Source organism: Schistocerca gregaria, chromosome 2 (assembly GCF_023897955.1).
Source record: "Schistocerca gregaria isolate iqSchGreg1 chromosome 2, iqSchGreg1.2, whole genome shotgun sequence".
Classification (NCBI taxonomy): domain Eukaryota; kingdom Metazoa; phylum Arthropoda; class Insecta; order Orthoptera; family Acrididae; genus Schistocerca; species Schistocerca gregaria.
In genome coordinates this window covers 196,398,957-196,423,305 of record NC_064921.1, presented here as the reverse complement: position 1 = coordinate 196,423,305, position 24,349 = coordinate 196,398,957, and the positions used below count along the sequence as shown (strand labels likewise).

At 37.8% G+C, this 24,349-nt stretch overlaps 1 protein-coding gene across 1 annotated transcript in view; it reads left to right on the top strand.

Moving 5' to 3' along the window:
- The first annotated feature begins 822 nt into the window (after positions 1 to 822).
- The window catches only part of LOC126336664 (tubulin glycylase 3A-like), a 153,262-nt gene continuing 129,735 nt past the window's right edge, over positions 823 to 24,349 (top strand). The window contains exons 1-3 of the mRNA XM_050000611.1: positions 823 to 1,545; positions 2,496 to 2,634; positions 4,044 to 4,246. Coding sequence (XP_049856568.1) covers positions 1,183 to 1,545; positions 2,496 to 2,634; positions 4,044 to 4,246 — 705 coding nt within the window. The 5' untranslated portion in view covers positions 823 to 1,182. The remainder of the gene's footprint in view (positions 1,546 to 2,495; positions 2,635 to 4,043; positions 4,247 to 24,349) is intronic.

Genomic DNA, 24,349 nt, shown 5'->3' with positions numbered 1-24,349 from the left:
TTATATATGACGAGTGCTTTGTACGGCTGATAATTGTATTTGAACGAACAATCATTTTATTTTATTTCACGGGAAGAAAATATATGCGTGACACAAGGCCACATACCGTCAAAGATGGAACCTAAATGATACATATTTAATGAGCGAATTGGCAAACGAATAGCCGCTACAGAATAATGATTGCGTAACCTTACCCCTACATCCAGTCTTCGCCACATAAAATGGAAGGGTCTCTGTTTTACTTCTCTACGACTGCCTACACCTGATTTTACACAGGTACTTACAAGTATCTTATTATATAAATTTCTGTTCGATGAAATGGTTGTATTTCACATGCCGCATAATCTTGTAAGCCTATGAAACCTCAGTTACATTGACACGCTCCACCTCATAGGGGAAACTGCAAAAAATCACCGATAGTGAAACATACAATTAACTAAATAAGCGCGGAGCACTCAAACAACGTTAAATTATGTCGTTTCACAAAACTTCCAGTCTTTTTATTTTATTAATTCATTTACTAGCGAGTGTTTGTTAGTAGTTGTGTCATTAACAACGCTCTGTCGCTATTCTCCTTTGTTAACAGCTTTATCAACCGAGCCGCAGACCATAGATACATAAAATATGGATCATACTTATTACGGATATCACATGTGAAAGTAATACTGCTAGCATTTACACGCGGTGAACTGAAATACCGGCTCGCCGTGGCGGTACGTAGGCGGCATCTCTCATAGTATGCGTTTATAAGACAAATTCGGTCGTAGCACGCAGTGTGGTAGTAGATATCGATTTGAGCTCCCCATCTCCAAACAAATTCTTACCGTTGGTTCGCTTTTCTCCCTTCCCCTGTTCGTCACGACACCGCAAGAACATATTCAGGTCACGATAGGAGGGAGGGGGTTGCGCACGTGTTACGATGGGAATCGCGACGTCACGCATAGCAGCGTAAAGTACGGAACAGCTGCGGAAGTTGCCGCAGTGGTTGTCTGCCGTTCGGCGAGGAGCAGTGCGGTATGACAGAAGATGACAACATTATCTACGGTCTTCACACATATTTATACAGACAGTGCGTCGTCGCGCGTAGCCTTATAGTGGCCAAGTACTTCAAGCAATCACTATGAAAAACAAAACAAAGACGCAATATTTTAAATAGTAATGATGGTGGCAGGCTGAAGTACAATGGACCCTTTCGGCATCACAAACGACAAAATTTCCGTGGAATCAGAACCTTGCACTGACACAGAGAACCATGTAGTGACAGATAATTGGACGGCGACATCCAATGCTTTCCTAACAAGCGAGGATATTGAGCTATTCAACAATGAATCTGACAACGAGCCCGAGCCTGAAGCTGCGCCCAAGTCTGACACTGACAGCAACACACACAGTACGAGTCAACCAAGTGACGGCGCCAAGGGGCGAATTGGAAGTGGTAACAGAAAGAGATCCCAAGGCAAGAATAGGTATTCGAGAGCGTACAGAATCGTTGTATCCTATGAAAAACTACGCGAATTAAAGCAGAAAGTCGATCAAGCCATAAAGGTAAGCAATATGAGAGATAAATATATTTTGCATGCGCAATATTAATGCCTTACTCATTATTTTGGAGAATTAGCCACGTGTACTGTAGAAGTACCTCCTGATTTTCCTACCTCCATGAAGCTGTAAAGACCCAATGGTGAAAATAAAGATAACAGTGCTACTCCCCTCAACTCTTTCTCTTCAGTCTTCAGTAGCTTCCATTTTTGTATTTTATAAAAAAAAAAATACGACTCGATGTTAAGCTTTTGGAATATTCACATCCTAGAAGTTTCTGTGCTACTGAATGTAAAATAGGATGTTATAATTTGACTCATTATTTCATGGTGGTATTGTCCTGTGTCATACTGCATCTCTCATACTAAGAATGATTTATGGACCAATAAAGTACAGTTAACAATATGTTGGGCCTACTTCTGATTAGAATCAAAGATGAAATAAATTCTATGGTTTCACATTTTTGTTATGTACAGTAATTATAGCAATGGTAGGCCTACACTACTCGTACAATTTGTGGGGTTGACATAATTTTCAGCTGAAGCTTCATTTTGGCCACATGTTAATGGTCTATAATATTTGTTTCTTCTTCCTGTAACAAAAGTTGTAACATTTTGGAAGCAACCACCATGTTGAACTAATTGTTTCTGCTTGAATTCAAAGCATGCATTAATGAGAAAGAAGCCAAGTAACTGCGATCAATAATGAATATCATATTTTATGTTAATGTTAAGTATGTCATCTAAAACAGTCCAAACTGACAGACTTGAAAGATTTTCTTTATGACACTGTTATTAGATTTTCTGACTAGAAAATAATTTGGTACATATGCAGAATAGGGGTTGCCACAAACTTATTTCTTCACACCATTATTTTTTTAATGTGTAAAAATGTGAATTTGTAAATCCAATAATTTTTAAATTATAGGAAACTTTGATGCAAGAAATTTATTGCAGGATCACAAAGTGTTCACAGTTATGGGCTCATTTCCATCAGTACGTGAAGCACTGAAGCAGAGAGGGTGGGTTGAAAAACTTACGCCAAACCATTACTGTTACCGCAAGTCTGGTTCACTGTCAGCCCAGGACGATGCTGGTATGTAGTTAGTTAGACTGTTCATCCATAGATCATTTACAAAATTATGTAAAGCATGCCGTCTTAAACAAAAAAAAAAAAAAAAAAAACAACACTGGTCCCAATATATATTCGGATGACTTCATGACCTTGATGAATTCTTTGTGGTGTTCATTGTATACCCGATTATTTTAACTGAGTGGTGAAATGATATTCTCATTCAGACCAAAGCTTGTAATTTCGTGTTTATTATAATTTTATATTTTAGCTGGCTGCCTGCTGTGAGAAATCATGTTTTGAGGAATCAAAGATTATTCTAATGCCAAATCAATGTTAAGTGCTTGTTATACCTACAGGCATAGTCTGCTAAGGTATGGTGTACTAGTCTGGGGAAATACCCTTCCAACAAATAGTCAGTTCAGAAAAAGCTGAGAGATTAGGGTTAGTACATGGCATTGCTTACAGTGAATTATGCAGAGGCATTTTTAAAGAATTAAAAACCATAATCATACCATCTGTATCTGCCAGTATCTGCTTCGTTGTGACCCACAGCAAGTTTTCAGTTTTGAAGAGTGAGGTTCACAATTATGAAACAAGAGATAAGGACATACATATTTAGATCAGTCTCAGGTAGCACCTGATGAAGATAGTCAGGTACACTGTCGAAATATTGTGACAGAACGATGCAAACAACTGGCAGATACCCGATTTTGAACATGTCAACATATTGCCAGGAAAGTTTCAAGATTTACAACAGATAAGGATGTATGCACAAAAACAAGACTTCAGGACAGTGCAGTATATAAACTGAAAATTCTTCAGTGCACTGCCAAATAAGATCAAAAGAATACCAAACCTTAATAATTTGAAAGAGAAGTAAAAGATGCACTAATAATCCACAGTTCCTACGGCACTAATAAATATTTGGAATATATCTCAAATTTGTATGTTCTACCTCAAAACCTCTCTACTCATCAGTTTATAATTATCAAAGTATTTCTAGATAAAACTGAAACCTTTTACTAATGTATACCTATCAATTAATGTGTGTAATTATGTGTCTTTTGCGGCTATGTGTGTGGACATGAAATTCTGTTTCCTTATGCATATGTAACTAGAATATTACTTGCTTTAGCACAATCAATTAAGATGTGTCAGTAACTTTTCAGCTATGTGTCTTGTACATAAGATTGTGTTTTTGTATACTTGATATAAAGGATATTGTTTATTTTATTACAATCAATCAAAATATGTTAATAAGAAAGCTAACAGTTTAGAGTTAGCATTACAAGTTATATATAACTATATTTTATATGATACATATTTATATGTAAAATTTTATAATGTCTTCTATTTTGACAATTCATATATCAAAAAAAGTGATTAAATGGGTACTAAATAAATAATTAAATTATTAATTTCCTTTCCAGACATCAATGAAGCAATCCAAGACTCTCTGATGAACCACACTGCCATTCGTGCATGTGAAAATGAGGCTATGCTAATGACTCGTTTACTCCGAAACACAAGTGTAGATTTCATTTGGTCAATGAGGTATGACCCTCTGGAGTATCAAGATGTAAATAAAAAACAATTTATTAACAGACTTCCAAGACCATCATTCACTTCAAAGGTAATGACAGGCAAACATATCTTTTGAGGTAAATAATTATGTTTTGAAATCTATTTTTTGTGAGAAGTTTTATGTTAGTTCGTGAGCAGTGTAGAGGCAAAACATAAAGGCCTATTTAAGGCTGCAGTAAAATAAATGACAGGATTGGTTTCTTTTCCATTCTGGTGTTAAAGTTGTTCCTTTTTACTATTATTTATGTGCTTCCAATGTCCAGGATGATTCTTTTTCTGGTGTGAAGGAATAGAAGTGATTAAAATGTTAGAAACCCTACTAAAACCATTATATTTGCAAAGCTGTAAATTTAAATCTGAAAACTACTTTCCTTTACTGGTTTACCCGCATAGATTAATTCTTATGCCAAAGAAACTGACATCAACACTATGGAACTTAAAAATCTTGGGATACAAATTTTCTTTTGAGAGTGTGCTGCTGATTCATTTTATACCAGTACAAAGTGCTGTCAAAACAACTGATTGGAATTGATTGAACGATTTCATTTTTTTTTTTTTTTTAATTTCTGCTGTCTCTTGGTAAATTAACTGATGTGTTTTGCAAGTGAATATTCCTTAAAACATGTTATGAATGGACATTCATGAAGTTAGATCAGAGCTTTAGCCACTATAGTGAAAATCAGTCAGTTTCCCAGAACTCAGCTTCCCTCATTCTAGACATATTGTTTTCTGTCAGTTCTTTGCAAAAGGGTATATATATATCAGTGAACTGTAATAAAAAGTATGTACAGTACATAAAGTCACATCAAAAACATTGGGCTGGTGCATAAATTTGTAGCATTCTTCCATAAGTTTAATAAGCACAGCAGATACACATAATAGTGACTTTAGTCATCAATAATATATACTCCCTCACGATTTACAACAATCTTCCAATGCTGGAGTGACTTTTAGATCCTGCAACTGTAGAAATCGCGTGTTGAACCATGTTTGAAGCACATTTTGATCTGGAAAGGAAGTTCCTTGAAGGCTGGTCTATAGATAGTTGAGAAGGTGAAAATCTGAGGACACAAGATAAGGTAAAAAAGGTGGATGTAGAATGACTTCCTGACACAACACTGGTACAATGTTTTTTGTCAGTCTAGCAGAATGTGGGCAGGCATTGTTTTGGAGTACTAACAGTTAACACTGATTTTCTGGTTTTTGTTCTTGGATTGTATCTTCAAGACATATCAGTTGTTGACAATAAATGTCAGCAGTGATAGTTACACCTCGGGGAAACAATCCGTAGTACACCAAGTGGTCACTATTCCACCATATGCGTAATATTATCTGTGTGGATGTGCGTAGGTCTTTCTACAGGCATTTGATGCTTTGTTTTGGGTCAAGCATTCCTTTGTTTCCTTTACATTAGCATAAAGACACCATTTCTCATAACCAGTAACAATACAGGATGGGAATGGTCAGTGTTATTCATGACCCAGTTAATGATGAACAAGCAGAGATACACGTGATTGTGATTTTAGCTTAGAGCACGTAATATCCATACAACCAATTTTTGAACATTTCCCATTACATGCAATTGTCAGGCAATGGTGGAATGATCACAGTTCATCACATTTGCCATTTCTCAAGTATATTTACATCAATCATAGTGGAGTAATACATTTAAATGATTGTCATCAAACTCCAAAGGTTTTCCTGAACAGTGGAGAGTCACTAATCTCAAAATAATTCTCCTCAAAATGAGAAAACCATTCTCTTGTCATGCTTTGTCCAGAGGCATTATCACCATGCATAGCGCAATGATTTCTCCACTTGACACTCCATTTTCTAGTATCCACAGCTATCTTCAAATGACAATATGTAAACTCAAACAGCAACAGTGAATTAACAATAAAAAATGGCAATTGAAAATAAACCCATAGCAACCAGAGTACCAAAATGTGAAACAAAAATCCTACAGACTTATGCACCAACATAATAGAAAAGTGTTCCAGGTAACATGTAGTGGATTTCTAAGTATGTAATCAGAATAGTGAACTGCAGTTATGTAAATGTTACACCATAATGTTTTCAAATACTCTATTGAAAAGGAGAATCCAGGGGTATATCCCTAGTTTAATTTCTGCACCATTAAAAAGCTGAGTGATATAGGTTTTAGATTCAGTGGTGCTGAGAAACAGCTCAGATCACTAAAATTCAACAAAGCTCCAGGGATTGATGAAAGTCCTACTGGTATCAAATTCTGTATCAAATTTGTAACAGAGTTAGTTCTCCTTTGACCAGAACATACTGTAGCTCTCTTGAACAAATAACCTTAGGCAGTAGATGGAAGAAAACACAGGTCACAGCTGTCTACAGTAAGGCTAGCAGAAGTAATCAACAACATTACCATTGAGTATCCTTGACCTCTATTTGTTGTAGAATCTTTGAACATTCTCTCAGATCAAACATAATGAGTTATCTCAAACATAATGAGCTCTTACAAGCCAACCAGCATGGATTCCAGAAACATCAATCACGTGAAACCCTAATCACTTTTCTCACATTATATCCTGAAAGCTATGGGCCAAAGCAGTCAGGTAGACAAAGTATTTTTTGACTTCCAAATAACATGTGAAATTCATGACTATATTGAGGACTCTTTTACAGGGAGGAGAGAACATATTACCATGGATAGAGAGTCCTTGATGATTGCAGAAGTAACTTTAGGTATGCCCCAAGGAAGTGTGTTGGGACTGTTGCTGATCATGTTGTATATTAACAACCTTGCAGACAAAATTAATACTCACCACATACTTTTCACAGATGATGTGGTTATTTATAATGAAGCATAGTCTGGAAAAAGTTCCACAAATATTCAGTTGGATCCTGATAATATTTTGAAGCGAGACAAGGAATGACACCGTACTCTAGATATTGAGTAATGCAAAACTGTGTCTTTCACAAAATAAAAACAGATAGTGGCCTATGACTACAATTTCAGTGAGCCACAATTGCAATCAGTCAATGAATACAAATGCCTGTGTTTAACAATTTGAGGCAAAATGAAATAAAACAATCACAAAGCTCAGTTGTAGGTGAAGCAGGTGGTAAAGTACTAGGGAAATGCAGTGTCTTTGCAGGAGATTGCTTAATACCTCTGATCCATACTTCATTATTGCTCACTTGTGAGGTGCCCGTACCATACAGCACTAGTGGGTGATGTTGAAACACTACAAAGAAGGGCAACATAGATGATTTGAGTGTGTTTGTCCTCTTGGCCAAGTGTCACAGAGATGCTAAGGAAACTAAACTGCAGACACTTGAAGACAGACGCAAACTGCCATGAGAAATTGTACTTACAAAGTTTCAAGAACTGGCTTTAAGTGAGGAATCTAGGTCTAGGTCATAGTGCACGTATGGTGGCACCAGCTTTTCTATTACATTTTGCTTTTTGTAATGGTTTACACAATGAATTATGGGAAGTCAGCATGATGAATCATGAGTCAGATGTAGTTTGCCAGTGATATTCTTGTTTTTAATTTTCCATTATTTACTGGTATAAAGTTAGTTGATTTTTTGATCTTACAGGTTAGATTTTATCCACATTGTTGGACTTTTCAGAAAAATCATAAATAAGATATGTAAGTAGCTTATTGCTATGGATCTTCGGCTATGCTACATGTAGTCTATTATGGCCAAGATTCGTTGACTTCGCCACCTCACAGGCAAATCGTCACATTCCAGCCTAACTTAGACCTCAGGCTTTGCTACAATTCAGTCTATCAGCACATCTCATTTTTTACAGTTACCAAAGAAATACGAAAATCAGTAATCAACTATAAAATTCATAATAATCAGATCACTAAAACTTCTGTGTCTTTGTATGTCAAAAACAAATGCAATAAATTTATATCCTTTGCTAAAATAAATCTATTAGATTCAGCAATTCTCCTAGCCTATAGTATACTATTGTTGGCTACAACCAGTATCAACAAATTACTAGCATCAGCACACAGTGCAAGATACTTTATTCCAAGGAATATACTACAGCCTTCTATGTGCTGCTCCCATACGAATCATGAGAACAAGATTAGACTAATTACAGTATACACAGAGACTTCTAAGCAGTTATTCTTCCTGTGCTCCATACATGAATGCGACAGCAAGAAGCCCTAATAACAATGGAAAAAACCCTCTGCCATCCACTTCAAATGGTTTACAGAGAGTGAATGTAGAAATAGAAATAGGAAAAGTGAATTTTAATTTTCAGAAAAAATGCACTGAAATTCCAAAAATATGATCAAAATTGTTGTTTGTTGTTGTTGTTGTCTTCAGTCCTGAGACTGGTTTGATGCAGCTCTCCATGCTACTCTATCCTGTGCAAGCTGCTTCATCTCCCAGTACCTACTGCAACCTACATCCTTCTGAATCTGCTTGGTGTACTCATCTCTCGGTCTCCCTCTACGATTTTTACCCTCCACGCTGCCCTCCAATGCTAAATTTGTGATCCCTTGATGCCTCAAAACATGTCCTACCAACCGATCCCTTCTTCTAGTCAAGTTGTGCCACAAACTTCTCTTCTCCCCAATCCTATTCAATACCTCCTCATTAGTTACGTGATCTATCCACCTTATCTTCAGTATTCTTCTGTAGCACCACATTTCGAAAGCTTCTATTCTCTTCTTGTCCAAACTAGTTATCGTCCATGTTTCACTTCCATACATGGCTACACTCCAAACAAATACTTTCAGAAAGGACTTCCTGATACATAAATCTATATTCGATGTTAACAAATTTCTCTTCTTCAGAAACGCTTTCCTTGCCATTGCCAGTCTACATTTTATATCCTCTCTACTTCGACCATCTTCAGTTATTTTACTTCCTAAATAGCAAAACTCCTTTACTACTTTAAGTGTCTCATTTCCTAATCTAATTCCCTCAGCATCACCCGATTTAATTTGACTACATTCCATTATCCTCGTTTTGCTTTTGTTAATGTTCATCTTATATCCTCCTTTCAAGACACTGTCCATTCCGTTCAACTGCTCTTCCAAGTCCTTTGCCGTCTCTGACAGAATTACAATGTCATCGGCGAACCTCAAAGTTTTTACTTCGTCTCCATGAATTTTAATACCTACTCCAAATTTTTCTTTTGTTTCCTTTACTGCTTGCTCAATATACAGATTGAATAACATCGGGGAGAGGCTACAACCCTGTCTCACTCCTTTCCCAACCACTGCTTCCCTTTCATGCCCCTCGACTCTTATTACTGCCATCTGGTTTCTGTACAAATTATAAATAGCCTTTCGCTCCCTGTATTTTACCCCTGCCACCTTTAGAATTTGAAAAAGGGTATTCCAGTCAACATTGTCAAAAGCTTTCTCTAAGTCTACAAATGCTAGAAACGTAGGTTTGCCTTTTCTTAATCTTTCTTCTAAGATAAGTCGTAAGGTCAGTATTGCCTCACGTGTTCCAACATTTCTACGGAATCCAAACTGATCTTCCCCGAGGTCTGCATCTATCAGTTTTTCCATTCGTCTGTAAAGAATTCGCGTTAGTATTTTGCAGCCATGGCTTATTAAACTGATAGTTCGGTAATTTTCACATCTGTCAGCACCTGCTTTCTTTGGGATTGGAATTATTATATTCTTCTTGAAGTCTGAGGGTATTTCGCCTGTCTCATACATCTTGCTCACCAGCTGGTAGAGTTTTGTCATTACTGGCTCTCCCAAGGCCGTCAGTAGTTCTAATGGAATGTTGTCTACTCCGGGGGCCTTGTTTCGACTCAGGTCTTTCAGTGCTCTGTCAAACTCTTCACGCAGTATCGTATCTCCCATTTCGCCTTCATCTACATCCTCTTCTATTTCCATAATATTGTCCTCAAGTACATCGCTCTTGTATAAACCTTCTATATACTCCTTCCACCTTTCTGCCTTCCCTTCTTTGCTTAGAACTGGGCTGCCATCTGAGCTCTTGATATTCATACACGTGGTTCTCTTCTCTCCAAAGGTCTCTTTAATTTTCCTGTAGGCAATATCTATCTTACCCCTAGTGAGATAAGCTTCTACATCCTTACATTTGTCCTCTAGCCATCCCTGTTTAGCCATTTTGCACTTCCTGTCGATCTCATTTTTGAGACGTTTGTATTCCTTTTTGCCTGCTTCATTTACTGCATTTTTATATTTTCTCCTTTCATCAATTAAATTCAATATTTCTTCTGTTACCCAAGGATTTCTAGCAGCCCTCGTCTTTGTACCTACTTTATCCTCTGCTGCCTTCACTACTACATCCCTCAGAGCTACCCATTCTTCTTCTACTGTATTTCTTTCCCCTATTCCTGTCAATTGTTCCCTTATGCTCTCTCTGAAACTCTGTACAACCTCTGGTTCTTTCAGTTTATCCAGGTCCCATCTCCTTAATTTCCCACATTTTTGCAGTTTCTTCAGTTTTAATCTACAGGTCATAACCAATAGATTGTGGTCAGAGTCCACATCTGCCCCTGGAAATGTCTTACAACTTAAAACCTGGTTCCTAAATCTCTGTCTTACCATTATATAATCTATCTGATACCTTTTAGTATCTCCAGGGTTCTTCCACGTATACAACCTTCTTTCGTGATTCTTAAACCAAGTGTTAGCTATGATTAAGTTGTGCTCTGTGCAAAATTCTACTAGGCGGCTTCCTCTTTCATTTCTTAGCCCCAATCCATATTCACCTACTATGTTTCCTTCTCTCCCTTTTCCTACACTCGAATTCCAGTCACCCATTACTATTAAATTTTCGTCTCCCTTCACTATCTGAATAATTTCTTTTATTTCATCGTACATTTCTTCAATTTCTTCATCATCTGCAGAGCTAGTTGGCATATAAACTTGTACTACTGTAGTAGGTGTGGGCTTCGTATCTATCTTGGCCACAATAATGCGTTCACTATGCTGTTTGTAGTAGCTTACCCGCATTCCTATTTTCCTATTCATTATTAAACCTACTCCTGCATTACCCCTATTTGATTTTGTGTTTATAACCCTGTAGTCACCTGACCAGAAGTCTTGTTCCTCCTGCCACCGAACTTCACTAATTCCCACTATATCTAACTTTAACCTATCCATTTCCCTTTTTAAATTTTCTAACCTACCTGCCCGATTAAGGGATCTGACATTCCACGCTCCGATCCGTAGAACGCCAGTTTTCTTTCTCCTGATAACGACATCCTCCTGAGTAGTCCCCGCCCGGAGATCCGAATGGGGGACTATTTTACCTCCGGAATATTTTACCCAAGAGGATGCCATCATCATTTAATCATACAGTAAAGCTGCATGTCCTCGGGAAAAATTACGGCTGTAGTTTCCCCTTGCTTTCAGCCGTTCGCAGTACCAGCACAGCAAAGCCGTTTTGGTTAATGTTGCAAGGCCAGATCAGTCAATCATCCAGACTGTTGCCCCTGCAACTACTGAAAAGGCTGCTGCCCCTCTTCAGGAACCACACGTTTGTCTGGCCTCTCAACAGACACCCCTCCGTTGTGGTTGCACCTACGGTACGGCCATCTGTATCGCTGAGGCACGCAAGCCTCCCCACCAACGGCAAGGTCCATGGTTCATGGGGGGAGGAAATGTAATTCTATTTTTTTATTATTTTGATATGTTGTGCCTATTTTCATTTCCATTAATTCACATTAACTTACGACATTTCATCTATATTTTATTTGTGTTACAAATTTGCTCACTTTATTATCGCTTATAAGTGAACAGTTAGTAAAGATATAGGGCCTACTCATGAACAAAAACTGTCCTTTGGTTGCTGTAAATTTCAAATTACTTGGTAAGCAAAAAGAGGATTGCAGTACTGTTATCATAAAATGATGTAGTACTGATGCAACATGGATGTATGAATGTTAATTTACAATTATCTAATGTACCAAAGATACCTTTTTTATAACATATCTGCATATTTAATATACTTCATTCCATTAATTAATTGTCCATTTCATTAAAACTGGTATCTGATATTTTGTGATTGTGACACATTTTTATGGGGAAAATACAGGAAAAATTATGATGAAGGCTGCTTCCAGTACTATTTTAGATATGACTTACTGCTATAGTACACAGAATTCTTAGAAAATTTACTGTTTGCATATTTTCATGTGAAATTATCATAAAGGTAATTAACATGAAGGTAATTTAATAATTGAAAAAAATGTGATAAATTTGTAAGTCTGTAGATCTAAATTGACAAAATGAAGTACTGCAGTACTTTGAGAGGGAAGGGGAAGAGACATGACAGTGATCATTAGCTTGTCAATAAAGTGTGTTATATGCAAATTCTCCCTTGATGTGAAGTTGGACTTCCGTAATTGACATAAACATTTTCCTTGATATCTTCGCAAAGTTTATTTATTTATTTATTGGTCCTCTGAATTTTGAACTGTACAGTGTATAAAATATATTGGACCAGTCCTTAACACTAGATCAACGGTAGGGATCAAAACACTTTTCAACTTTTATTTCTGCAACATCGAGCTCAGTTTCTAAAAACTTTCTACCATACTTCATGGCTTTTCCATGTTTCTTTTATTTTTTACAATAATGTGCTGCAATGTGCTGAACTTCATGATTTCATGGAAATTTCAAGAAGTATATCTAGAACAGTGGAGGGAAAGAACCCTCTGCTGTTCTCATAATTACAAAGGTAATTGTGTTTCATTTTGCTTTGGTGAACAATCACTGTGTCAAATAATGATGTATGCATTGGACATTGTAACATAACTTTTCAGTCGTATTTTGTACTTCTTACTCAACTCATCAGTTATTGTCTTTTGCCTGTAACAGGTGTTTACAGTTATGCCACATCAGTGTAGTCTTACTAATGAAGAGATTTTCCCTATTCTGGAAACTCATATGTTCAATGAGAAAGTGACATTGGAGTCTGATGGTGGTTTCCTGCCAGAGATAACGAACTATCAAGATAGTGAGACTGATGAAGAGTTATACACGAAAAAAGGGAAAGGGCAACCACTCACCTATAGCAAATAGACACTTCGAGCACAGAAACACATGACAGGAAAACAGTATTCACAAAGAAAAGTCACTAACACAATATTGCTTAGTAGAATGGCTGCTTTGAAGGTACTGAAGAAGCGTGGAGGGCCCATTGCATATTCCTGCTGCCAAGTAGATGACTCCATCAACAGTGCCTTCAGACATCTTTTGATGAATCAGTGCTACATATTATAAAAAAATGCACAAAATCAAATGATTAAAATTAAATAGAAAACATCACTTAAACCATATCATTTGAGGCAATGATTGGTATTATGTATTTCAGAGGTGCTTTTTGTGCTAAAGGTGTTTCCTTGTATGATTCTGGGTCATGTTCTGCAGGGCCTAATTTTGTCAGCGATAAAATGAGAGGACAGATTCCATTAATTTACCAGATTCCTCTGCTTTGTTGAGAAGGCATCATCAAATCAGTGCATTGAAGCTCAATTTGCTCTTATTTGTGAAATGTGCAAACAAGCTCATTCAAAACTACGTCTGCTGTTACAAACCTGGTAAAAATATGACATTTGATAAGTAGTTACATTCAAACAAAGCAAGGTGTAGGTTTAGCCAGTTTTTCTGTGCCAGTTAGCTCTGTAGAAGTATATGTCCAAAAGATTAGCAACATTTTCAGGTATGTTTATTTGCTTATTGTCCACTCAACCCATTGATGATATACTGAGTTGTTGGCTGTCTTCTTCGTTGGTATCTCTGTCATATGACAGGTGTCAAGCACACTCTCTACACTTTCATCTGTTCTATGCCTCTTCCATAATGTGCTGCTAACTTGGTGTATCTTTAGTGCCATCCAGCATTCCAAGACTTCTCCTTCTGCCTCTCATGCCTGCAGTCTTTCCTTAAATGATACTTCCTTCAGGCAATTCGCTCTGTACGACGAAGCCAAGAAGTTTTCCTTGTTCTTGCATTCCTATAGTTTCCTTTCCTCCCTCATACTTATAAGTACTTCTTCACTTGTCATTTTATCCATCCACTTCATTTTTAGCCTTTTTCTCCACAACTGCATTTCAAAGGTATCCCAATATTTTGATGTTTCAGTGTGAGAGGAGTTGTCCATTCAGCATTTGTTCCACAGGGCCAGACAGCTAACCATGTTTTCTACTTGACACTTTTGAAGAGATTGCATAACCATGTGCAGCAGAAGTACCTGATTTGTGGCAGTCGGGTGACTGGTTTTTCTGTCATGACAGTATGCCTGTTCACGCAGCCCTGTCTGTACAATTCTTGTCTGAAAACGATATGATGCCCCTTCCTGTTTTGACAGAATGTTCATGTTTTCATGTATGATTTCATTAGGTTTCATATAATTCTTCAATGTATGCTTTACACACCTACTTTCCTTTGCTACGAGTGCTATCATCTTCCAATTTTTGCTTAGTATACCGTACCCTTAATGGTGACTTTTTATATTTGTTTGTGAGATTTTCATTGTTCTATACATTGAACCTAATTTATCAAGCTTTTCCAGTTCTTTGGTCTAGCCTGATTATTTAATCTTCTTTGTTCATTACTTAGTTTCCTACACCATTTTTTTTTTCCTTTTGTAGTATGTCCATTCTTTTATTTCCCATGTTCATCAAGCTTATGTGACATGCTTAATGTAATTGATTCTTTCCTGTTCTTTCTCTTCTTTACTTCTCTGATCTTTAAGACTTTCAGAATTATATTTTAACCATATTACATTCTTCTGATAAATAGGAGCTTTCTGCTTTATTTTCCAGTTTTTCTTTGCTGAATCTAGATTCTTCTAGATTCATCTTAATGATGTCCTATTTTCTCAGCAGCAGTCTTATTTTAATATGCTTCATTTATTTACAAATTTATATTTATTTATTTATTTCTTGTTCTGTTGAATCAGGTAGCGAGTGAATTGTAAGAATATGGAATGTGACAAATTGTACAAAGTTGAAATACGACATACATGACAATAATGGTATAATGGAAATAAAATATTGATTATACAAGATATACTGAATAATTGTGTTTCACTGGAGTTGAGTATTGTATATGGGGAGCAAAGTTGAAGTAAATATTACAATAAATAATTATATGAGTACAACAAACCAAATTTTCACATGGCTGTTATAGAGCCTGAAAAATATGAGAGTGGTAACAGTTTGAACTTAACATATTCCTAAGAAGACAATAAAGATAAAATATATGATACATACATTGTAGATTAACATATTCTTGAGTGGAGTAACACAAGAGGGTCCCATTGTGCGCCCCCCCTCCCCTCTCCCCCCCTCCCCTTCCCCCAAAAAAGGAAAGAAACTTTCAATCCCCTTCAAAGTACTCTTCACTTGCACTAATAGTCTGTCTGATCTTTTACTCTATTTTTTGAAGCACTCGTTAAATTCATCTTTTGATGTTTGACAGCACCTCCACTGTTTTTTTCTTCACCTCAGCAACATCAGCAGAACACTTTCCTTTCGCGTCTGTTTTCATTCTAGGGAGACGGGAGTAAAAAGGGAAAAAAAAGGTTGCACGGGACAATGTTATGTGAGTATAGGGGATGTAGAATGAATTTATATAATTTTCGGTCAAGAACTGAAACACAGACAGGGCTATATGAACAGGGGCATTGTGTGATGAAATAACAGTCACCCGACTCTCACAAGTCAGGTCGCTTCCACCACAAATTGTTGTGCAAATTTTTCAAAATTTCCAAGTAGAAAGCCTGTCTAACTTTCTGACCCTGTGGAATAAACTCTGAATGGATGGACTCTCTCCAACTGAAGAAACAAATCAGCATTGTTTTAATGTTTCATTTAACCTAACAAAAGATCCTGGGATGAGGTGAGCTCAAAATCTTTCACTGGCTTCATTGTAACATTGATTTAGCATCATAAGGATAGCACCAAGTTTTGTCACCTGTAATGATTTTTTTTTAAAAAAAAAGGTTTGGATCATTTTGGGACTCTTCTTTCAAAGAACAGTATGCTTACAAGAGACTTGTCTGAAAGAATGAGAACCCCTGCATTAAGAGGTTAACAGTTTCTGCAGAAAAGTTGATATCTATGTGAAAAGTGTTGAAGGTGTTATTGCCATATTCTTCTCCTCCATACCACTAGTTTGTAAGCAGTCATTTGAATAACATAAGTGCCATATACAAAAACTATATAAAACTATATGTTACCAGCCCCTACACTGAATGTAATTGTAGGCAAAGAGGCTCCACTGAACTCACTGCATACCTCCTCCACATACAACGAGCAAATTGTCACAGAAGTAACACACTGGCCTTGTATTTAGGAGGATGTCAGTCCAAATCTCAGTCGCAATCCAGATTTACATTTTCTACATACATATACATTCTGAAAATCATTCTGAGTGTGTGGAAAAGGGTACTTCAGACAATAATGTAATAATAATAATTTTGTGTTGCTCAATGGCTGGGTGCAAATCTGTTAATTAGGTGGTACTTTGGTGACTAGCATGTCCTTAATCTATCCAATTATCAAACCGGGGAATCCAAACCATGTGTCATTCCTGGTGACTTCTCACACTGTTGAGAAGTGAAGGTTAGATTGAATTGAATTGAATTTTATTTGATCCTGTAAGATTACATTGTGTACAGTAAATGTATGTGTAATATAGGACATGTCAAAGTGTTAACATTCCTTATCACTTATTTTTCTACACCTTTAGCTTACATTTTTACATTACTGATAATGAGTAATGATATATACAAATGTAATGGCATAAGTATTCTGCAACACTGTAAAACTCTTTTTCAATGAGATAGTCTTTAAGTTTCTTTGGAAAGTCATTGTGAGGTACACTATCTTTCAGGGTTTTGGGCAGACTTCTTAGTGGTCTGATACCAAAGTACTGGGGTCCTTTTTCTAGCATTGCCAGTCGGTGGGGTATGCTCCGTACTTCATTCTTCTTTCTTGTATTGTGGGTGTGTACACTAGCATTTGTAATCCAGTCCTCACTACCTTTTGTGATGTACATTATTGTTTTGTATATACACAATGATGAAAAAGTTAAGATATTTAAATTCTTGAAACAGTTTCTGCATGTTTCAGAGGTCTTTCTTCTTAAAATGGTCCAATTTTTTTTTTTATTTTTTTTTTATTTTTTTTTTTTTTTTGTGTAACGTGAACACTCGTTTTGTCTCTTGTTTGTTTGAGTTTTCCCAGACAGTCACTCTATACTGTAAGTATGGTTCAAAAAGTCCATGATACACTGTACACAGAAGGTTCTTGTCTGAATACTGTGAGAGCTGCATCATTAAGAATATGACACAGTTTCTTACAGACATTATTAATATGTTTTTTCCATTTCAGTTCATTATCCACAAGAATACCTAAGAATCTAGCAGATTCTACTTCTTCCAGCCTTGTTCCATCAACCTCTAAATCCATGTCTACAGCCTTTTCCTTGTTTTTAAACACTGCATACATAGTCTTTTTTAGACTTATAACCGGTTCATTTTCCAACAGCCATTGAGCTGTGACATTTGCAGATGTGTATGCTCTTCTCTCAAGCTGTTCCATATTTTATTCACTATTTAGTATTGTCATGTCATCAGCATACAATATTTTCTTTTCTTCCTCCTCAACACCTATATCATTAACAAATACATTAAATAACAATGGCCCCATTACCGAACCCTGCGGCACTCCATATTTGATGGATTTGGTTTCTGATTGGTACGAGTTTCCTAATGATACATACTGCTTGCGGCTGCACAAGTATGATTTTATCCATTCACCTGGTTGCCCCCAAATGCCATAGTTGCTTAATTTTTGTATCAGAATTTCATGGTCAGTGGTGTCAAATGCCTTTGAAAGATCCAGAAACATTGCAGAGACAACCTTTTTCTCATCCAAGGACTGCAAAATGTATTCTGTTAGACTGACAGTTGCTGATTCTGTAGATTTACCCTTTCTGAAACCATGTTGTGAGGGCATGAGAATGTTATGTTTGTCCATATAGTTAACTAATCTGGTACACATAAGCATTTCTAGGATTTTTAAGAAACCTGATATCAGTGAAACTGGTCTGTAGTTGTTGGGGTCATCCCTACAACCTTTCTTGTACACTGGCACTACCTTCGTTATCTTCAGTTTCTCTGGAAAAATTGCATCTCTGAAAGAACAGTTTGCTATGTTCTTCAGTGGTGTTATTATCTCCTCACATACCAGCTTTATTACATAATTTGATATTTCATCATCACCAGCTGATTTCTTGGACTTCAGTTTCTGTATAGTTTTCCATAATTCATCTTCTGTGACTAGTCTTAAGAACATAGTACTGCATGATCTTTTTGGTACCTTAATATCCTTCTGTTTTTGACTATTTCTTTCCAATTTTAGGTTTTCTACTACACTGATATAGTTATTATTCAGTATGTTTGCTATTTCCATACCATCTGTGACCACTGTGTTGTCTCTTTTAATTGACCTAATACCTTCTTCTTTGTTTGACCCATCTTTTTCCTTTCTTTCAGCATTGATTGCATTCCAAGTTGCCTTTGCCTTGTTTTTTGAGTTCGCTATAGTGGTGTCAATTGCTTTTGCTTTCGCTTCTCTTATTGTTTTTCTATACTTCTTTTTTAACATTTTATAGTTTTCAGCTTCACCCATCCGTCTCACGTCCTGAAGCTTCCTTCGCTGTTCTAGTATTTCACTGGTAATCCACTGTGTTTGATCTTGCTGCCTTTCTTGTCTCTTTACTTTGGGAAATGCTACATTAAAATGGTACTTAATTGATGAAATAAATGCATCATATTTTTCATTTACACTCTGGGCCTGTAGGGTTTCACTCCAGGTTTCCTTACTTAACATTGTTCTAAAGATGTTGATATTTTGTTCACTGATGATCCTAATTTCTTTGGTTGTTTGTTTTGGTTCTGATACTGAGTCATTACTCCTGCAAAAGCTGATTAGTTGTCCATGATGATCAGATATTTCTGTCTGAACTACCACTGACTCATAGTTACACATATTAGTAATTATGTTGTCAATAATTGTCTCACTTTGTGAAGTCACTCTTGTTGGTGCAGTTATTGTCACTTTCATGTTATGCTGTATTAACAATTCTTCAAAATCCTGTCTTATTTTTGTGTCTTTCCCCATGTCAATGTTGAAGTCTCCACATATAATAAGATTTCTGTTCATGTTCATTCTCAATAAGCTAGCAATTTTTTTTTAGAAAGATGCTAATATTGCCACATGGTGACCTGTACACACGAAACACTCTAAAATCCTCTGCCACTATACCAGTAATTTCAAAGTCTTTTTCTCTAGCTATGGGAAATGTAGCAGCTTCACTGTTTACATTCTTTGATAGAGTACCTGTTTTAATATATATACAAACGCAACCACCCTTATATTTAGATCTGCAGAAGTAACTAGCTAGTTTGTAGTCCTTTATTGCCACATTATGTATTTTACTTTCAGTTAGTATATGTTTACTTATGCATAATATGTCTGGTCTTACTCCACTCAGGAGTACTTCTGCTTCTAATTTTTTGTTACCAAAGTATTGAATATTTTGATGAAGTACTTTTATGTAATTTTTCTTTTGTTGGTTTACATGTTGTGAGCTGTATTCTGGGGCAAATTCTTTAGTATCATCTTTTTTTGTATGGTGCTTATATTTTTCTTTTCCAGCTGGAGTGTATGATTTTTCACCCCCTTCAGGCCATATTAGTTTCCTTTGCATCTAATGATTTTGCAGACATCTGCAAACATTCTGCTGAACGTTACAGACCCCAGTCTATTTAAATGCAAGCCATCCTTTGCTAGTGAGTTTTCACGTAGGAATTTGTTTAGGTCTATAAAAATTGCCCCAAGACGATCACATTGCTCTTTAAGAGCACAGTTTATTTTGTTGATATATTTTTCACTCACCGACCTTCTGTTTATGATTCCGCTAAGTATCAGATGAGATCCTGCATACATATTTCTTGCAAAATGGATCATGTTTCTTTTTTCGCTTGCTGTTTCTTCCTCACTGCTGCTCCTTAACGAATTCGTTCCAATATGTATAAACACCCCATTATAGTTATGTCTGGTTTCAGAATCTGGTTCTGTAGTATCTTGTCTTGCATTTACCATATTTTTAAAATGTTTACTGAGTTGATGTGTTCTAATACCAGGTCGCACGTCGATCTTGCAATTGGGGACAGCGATATTCTTCAGCAGCGAATCGACAATTATTAAAAAGTCATTTTCCTTTTGTTGCATATCTGTCGCCTTGTATTTCCTTTTGCTGTATGTCACCACCTTCCATTTATATTTATCTTCCAGTTTTTGGCTTACTGAGTTTACCGAGACATCAACAGGAACACTTGAAATGTTGTTTTTAAAGTATGATCGGTCATTCGTATTTTTACGATCTTCTTGCTTTTCCGTTTGATGGCTTTTACACACACTGGACTTCTTTTCTTGTATTAATGTATCGTTTTCTTTCTTGATGGTCGAAAGTTTGGTTTTTAATGCCTCAATGTCACTTCGTAGTAACTTTATAATTTTGTTTTTTGTATCAACTGCACTTACAAGATCGGCCGTTTCATCACGTAAACAACCATGACATGTCCACGGAAAATCATCGCTGACGAACTTTAGATTTACTTTCGCGCACTTTTTGTGTAACCAGAAGTTGCATTTGATACACAGAATACCCTTCATCACACACTTTTTACATTCTCTACATGAAGAACTGTTCATTTTTTGCCTTTTTAATGAGAGAGAAACATCACTACACTTTCCTATCGGCGCCATCTCACCCAAGATTAAAGACAGACTAAAAATTCGATGGTTCAATGGGGATTCAGTCTTGCAAACTTCCAGTTTCCATACATATGCTTTACTACTAGACCACATGGCCCACTGGTTTTTCCAATTGCTCCATGTAATAGGTTACATTCATGTAGGGAACATGGGAAGAATGACTCCTTAAATGTCTATCACTTTTATTAGTGTAATCTTTTCTATGCTGTTCTTACAAGAGAGATTTATAGGAACTATAGTATACTCTCAGATTCCTCTCATAATACTGAAACTTCATAATAAACTATCATGGGACATCAGAGATCTGTCTTTAAGCACTTGGCAGTTCAGTTTCTTCAGCATCTCTGTGGCACTCTCCCATTAGTCAAACAAACCTATAAACATTCATACTGCCCATCATATGCAATTTTGGTCCTGTTGGGTATGAGTCCCACACTTAAGCTAGGATGGATTGAACAAGTGTTTTGTAAGCAATCTCTTTTGTAGAGTGATTACATTTACTTAATATCCTGCCATTTAACCGAATCCCACCACCTACTTTATCTATGCTTGAGCCTTTATGATTATTCCATTTCATATACCCACAGTTTTTTGTAAGAGTTGACTGATTCTAATCGTGACTCTTTGTGGAAGTCATGGGATACTACATTTTTGCATTTTGTGAAGTGCACATTTTTTGACATTTAAAACAAGCTGCCAAGCTTTGCACCACTTTCACAACTTAGCAAAATCTAACTGAATATTTATGCAGCTTTTTTCAGGCATTACTTAATGATAGGGAATTGCATAAGCTATAAAATGGTCTTAGGTAACCATTAATATTGTCTGCCAGGTCATAAACATACAACATGAACAGTGAGAGTCCTAACACACTTCCCCTGTGCTCACCTGAAGTTACTTCTAAATCTGTCAATGACTGTCCAACATGCCATGTCCTGCTGGGAAATCCTCAATCCAGTCACACATTTCACATGGATATTCCATATGATTGTTCTTTTGTTAATAAGTTTTAGCATAATATTGAGTAAAATTTTCTGGAAGTCAGTAAGCGCTGCATCTGCATGGCTCCAAGATGTTATGTATGAAAAGTGCTATTTGAGTTTTGCATGACTGACATTTTTGGCTTTGAGGAAGTTATTTTGTTTGAGAATCCTCATTATGTTTCAGCTCAGATTATGTTGATTACTAGGATTTTAATAGTCTTATCTGCAGGGGCCATTTCTTTGGATCTTATACAGATACTTTGTGGTCTCCTTCAGCTGTCATTATGTGGACTGGATGCTCAGTCATGTAATATAAAAAACCCTTGTGTGCACCTTACACACATTCGGCTACCTGCAGCCTCTGATGTATATTACATAGCTGACCTACTTAGGGAGACCCTATAGCTCTCAGACCTGTGGCACATGTCTAAAAGGTCACAGGCTAGCTTGTACAGAAATTTTGAAGTCTTTGTTTCAAGCCTCCCAGTCATCTCAGAACCAGGACGCTACAATCAGTCCTATGTACAATGCTGCAGATTGTGATCTGTGTTGAAATTCAGTGAGCATGTCTGATCTTCCCTGCCTTTTCTTCCAGTCATTGAAATAAACCAAATGTGACCACAAAGCCCAGACAAAAGGTGTTGTTTGATCAGGTGTGTATTATACTCTGCAGTTGGTTGCACCATATTCCATAACTGATTATCAGAACAGCCATATCAACACCCTGAATGAAGCCTCCAGGTGTACACAATGCATGCACAAGGTAATCCTTCTCATCTATTGCTGTCATTTCTCCATGAGGTGAACCATTCCCTATGATGATGAAAAGCTCCCAGGTTTCCAGCTAAGTGGCAGGTGCCAGATTATAATGATGATGAGGAGGAGGAGTAGGAGCAGCATGAAACTCATCAAAATGACCCAGCTTCCAAACACTGCCACCCAGCTAGGCCTCCTGTACATCAGTTGTTTAGGATGGCACTTTTGTGAACTTTAGATCTCCTTCTTGTCAAGGAACTTGTGTGTTCTTTCAGCTACTGGGCACAGTTTTTTGTTTGAGGGATCTGATATACACTCCTGGAAATGGAAAAAAGAACACATTGACACCGTTGTGTCAGACCCACCATACTTGCTCCGGACACTGCGAGAGGGCTGTACAAGCAATGATCACACGCACGGCACAGCGGACACACCAGGAACCGCGGTGTTGGCCGTCGAATGGCGCTAGCTGCGCAGCATTTGTGTACCGCCGCCGTCAGTGTCAGCCAATTTGCCGTGGCATACAGAGCTCCATCGCAGTCTTTAACACTGGTAGCATGCCGCGACAGCGTGGACGTGAACCGTTGTGCAGTTGACCGACTTTGAGCGAGGGTGTATAGTGGGCATGCGGGAGGCAGGGTGGACGTACCACCGAATTGCTCAACACGTGGGGCGTGAGGTCTCCACAGTACATCGATGTTGTCGCCAGTGGTCGGCGGAAGGTGCACGTGCCCGTCGACCTGGGACTGGACCGCAGCGATGCACGGATGCACACCAAGACCTTAGGATCCTACGCAGTGCCGTAGGGGACCGCACCACCACTTCCCAGCAAATTAGGGACACTGTTGCTCCTGGGGTATCGGCGAGGACCATTCACAACTGTCTTCATGAAGCTGGGCTACGGTCCCGCACACCGTTAGGCCGTCTTCCGCTCACGCCCCAACATCGTGCAGCCTGCCTCCAGTGGTGTCGCGACAGGCGTGAATGGAGGGACGAATGGAGACGTGTCGTCTTCAGCGATGAGAGTCGCTTCTGCCTTGGTGCCAATGATGGTCGTATGCGTGTTTGGCGCTGTGGAGGTGAGCGCCACAATCAGGACTGCATACGACTGAGGCACACATGGCCAACACCCGGCTCATGGTGTGGGGAGCGATCTCCTACACTGGCCGTACACCTCTGGTGATCGTCGAGGGGACACTGAATAGTGCACGGTACATCCAAACCGTCATCGAACCCATCGTTCTACCATTCCTAGACCGGCAAGGGAACTTGCTGTTCCAACAGGACAATGCACGTCCGCACGTATCCCGTGCCACCCAACGTGCTCTAGAAGGTGTAAGTCAACTACCCTGGCCAGCAAGATCTCCGGATCTGTCCCCCATTGAGCATGTTTGGGACTGGATGAAGCGTCATCTCACGCGGTCTGCACGTCCAGCACGAACGCTGGTCCAACTGAGGTGCCAGGTGGAAATGGCATGGCAAGCCGTTCCACAGGACTACATCCAGCATCTCTACGATCGTCTCCATGGGAGAATAGCAGCCTGCATTGCTGCGAAAGGTGGATATACACTGTACTAGTGCCGACATTGTGCATGCTCTGTTGCCTGTGTCTATGTGCCTG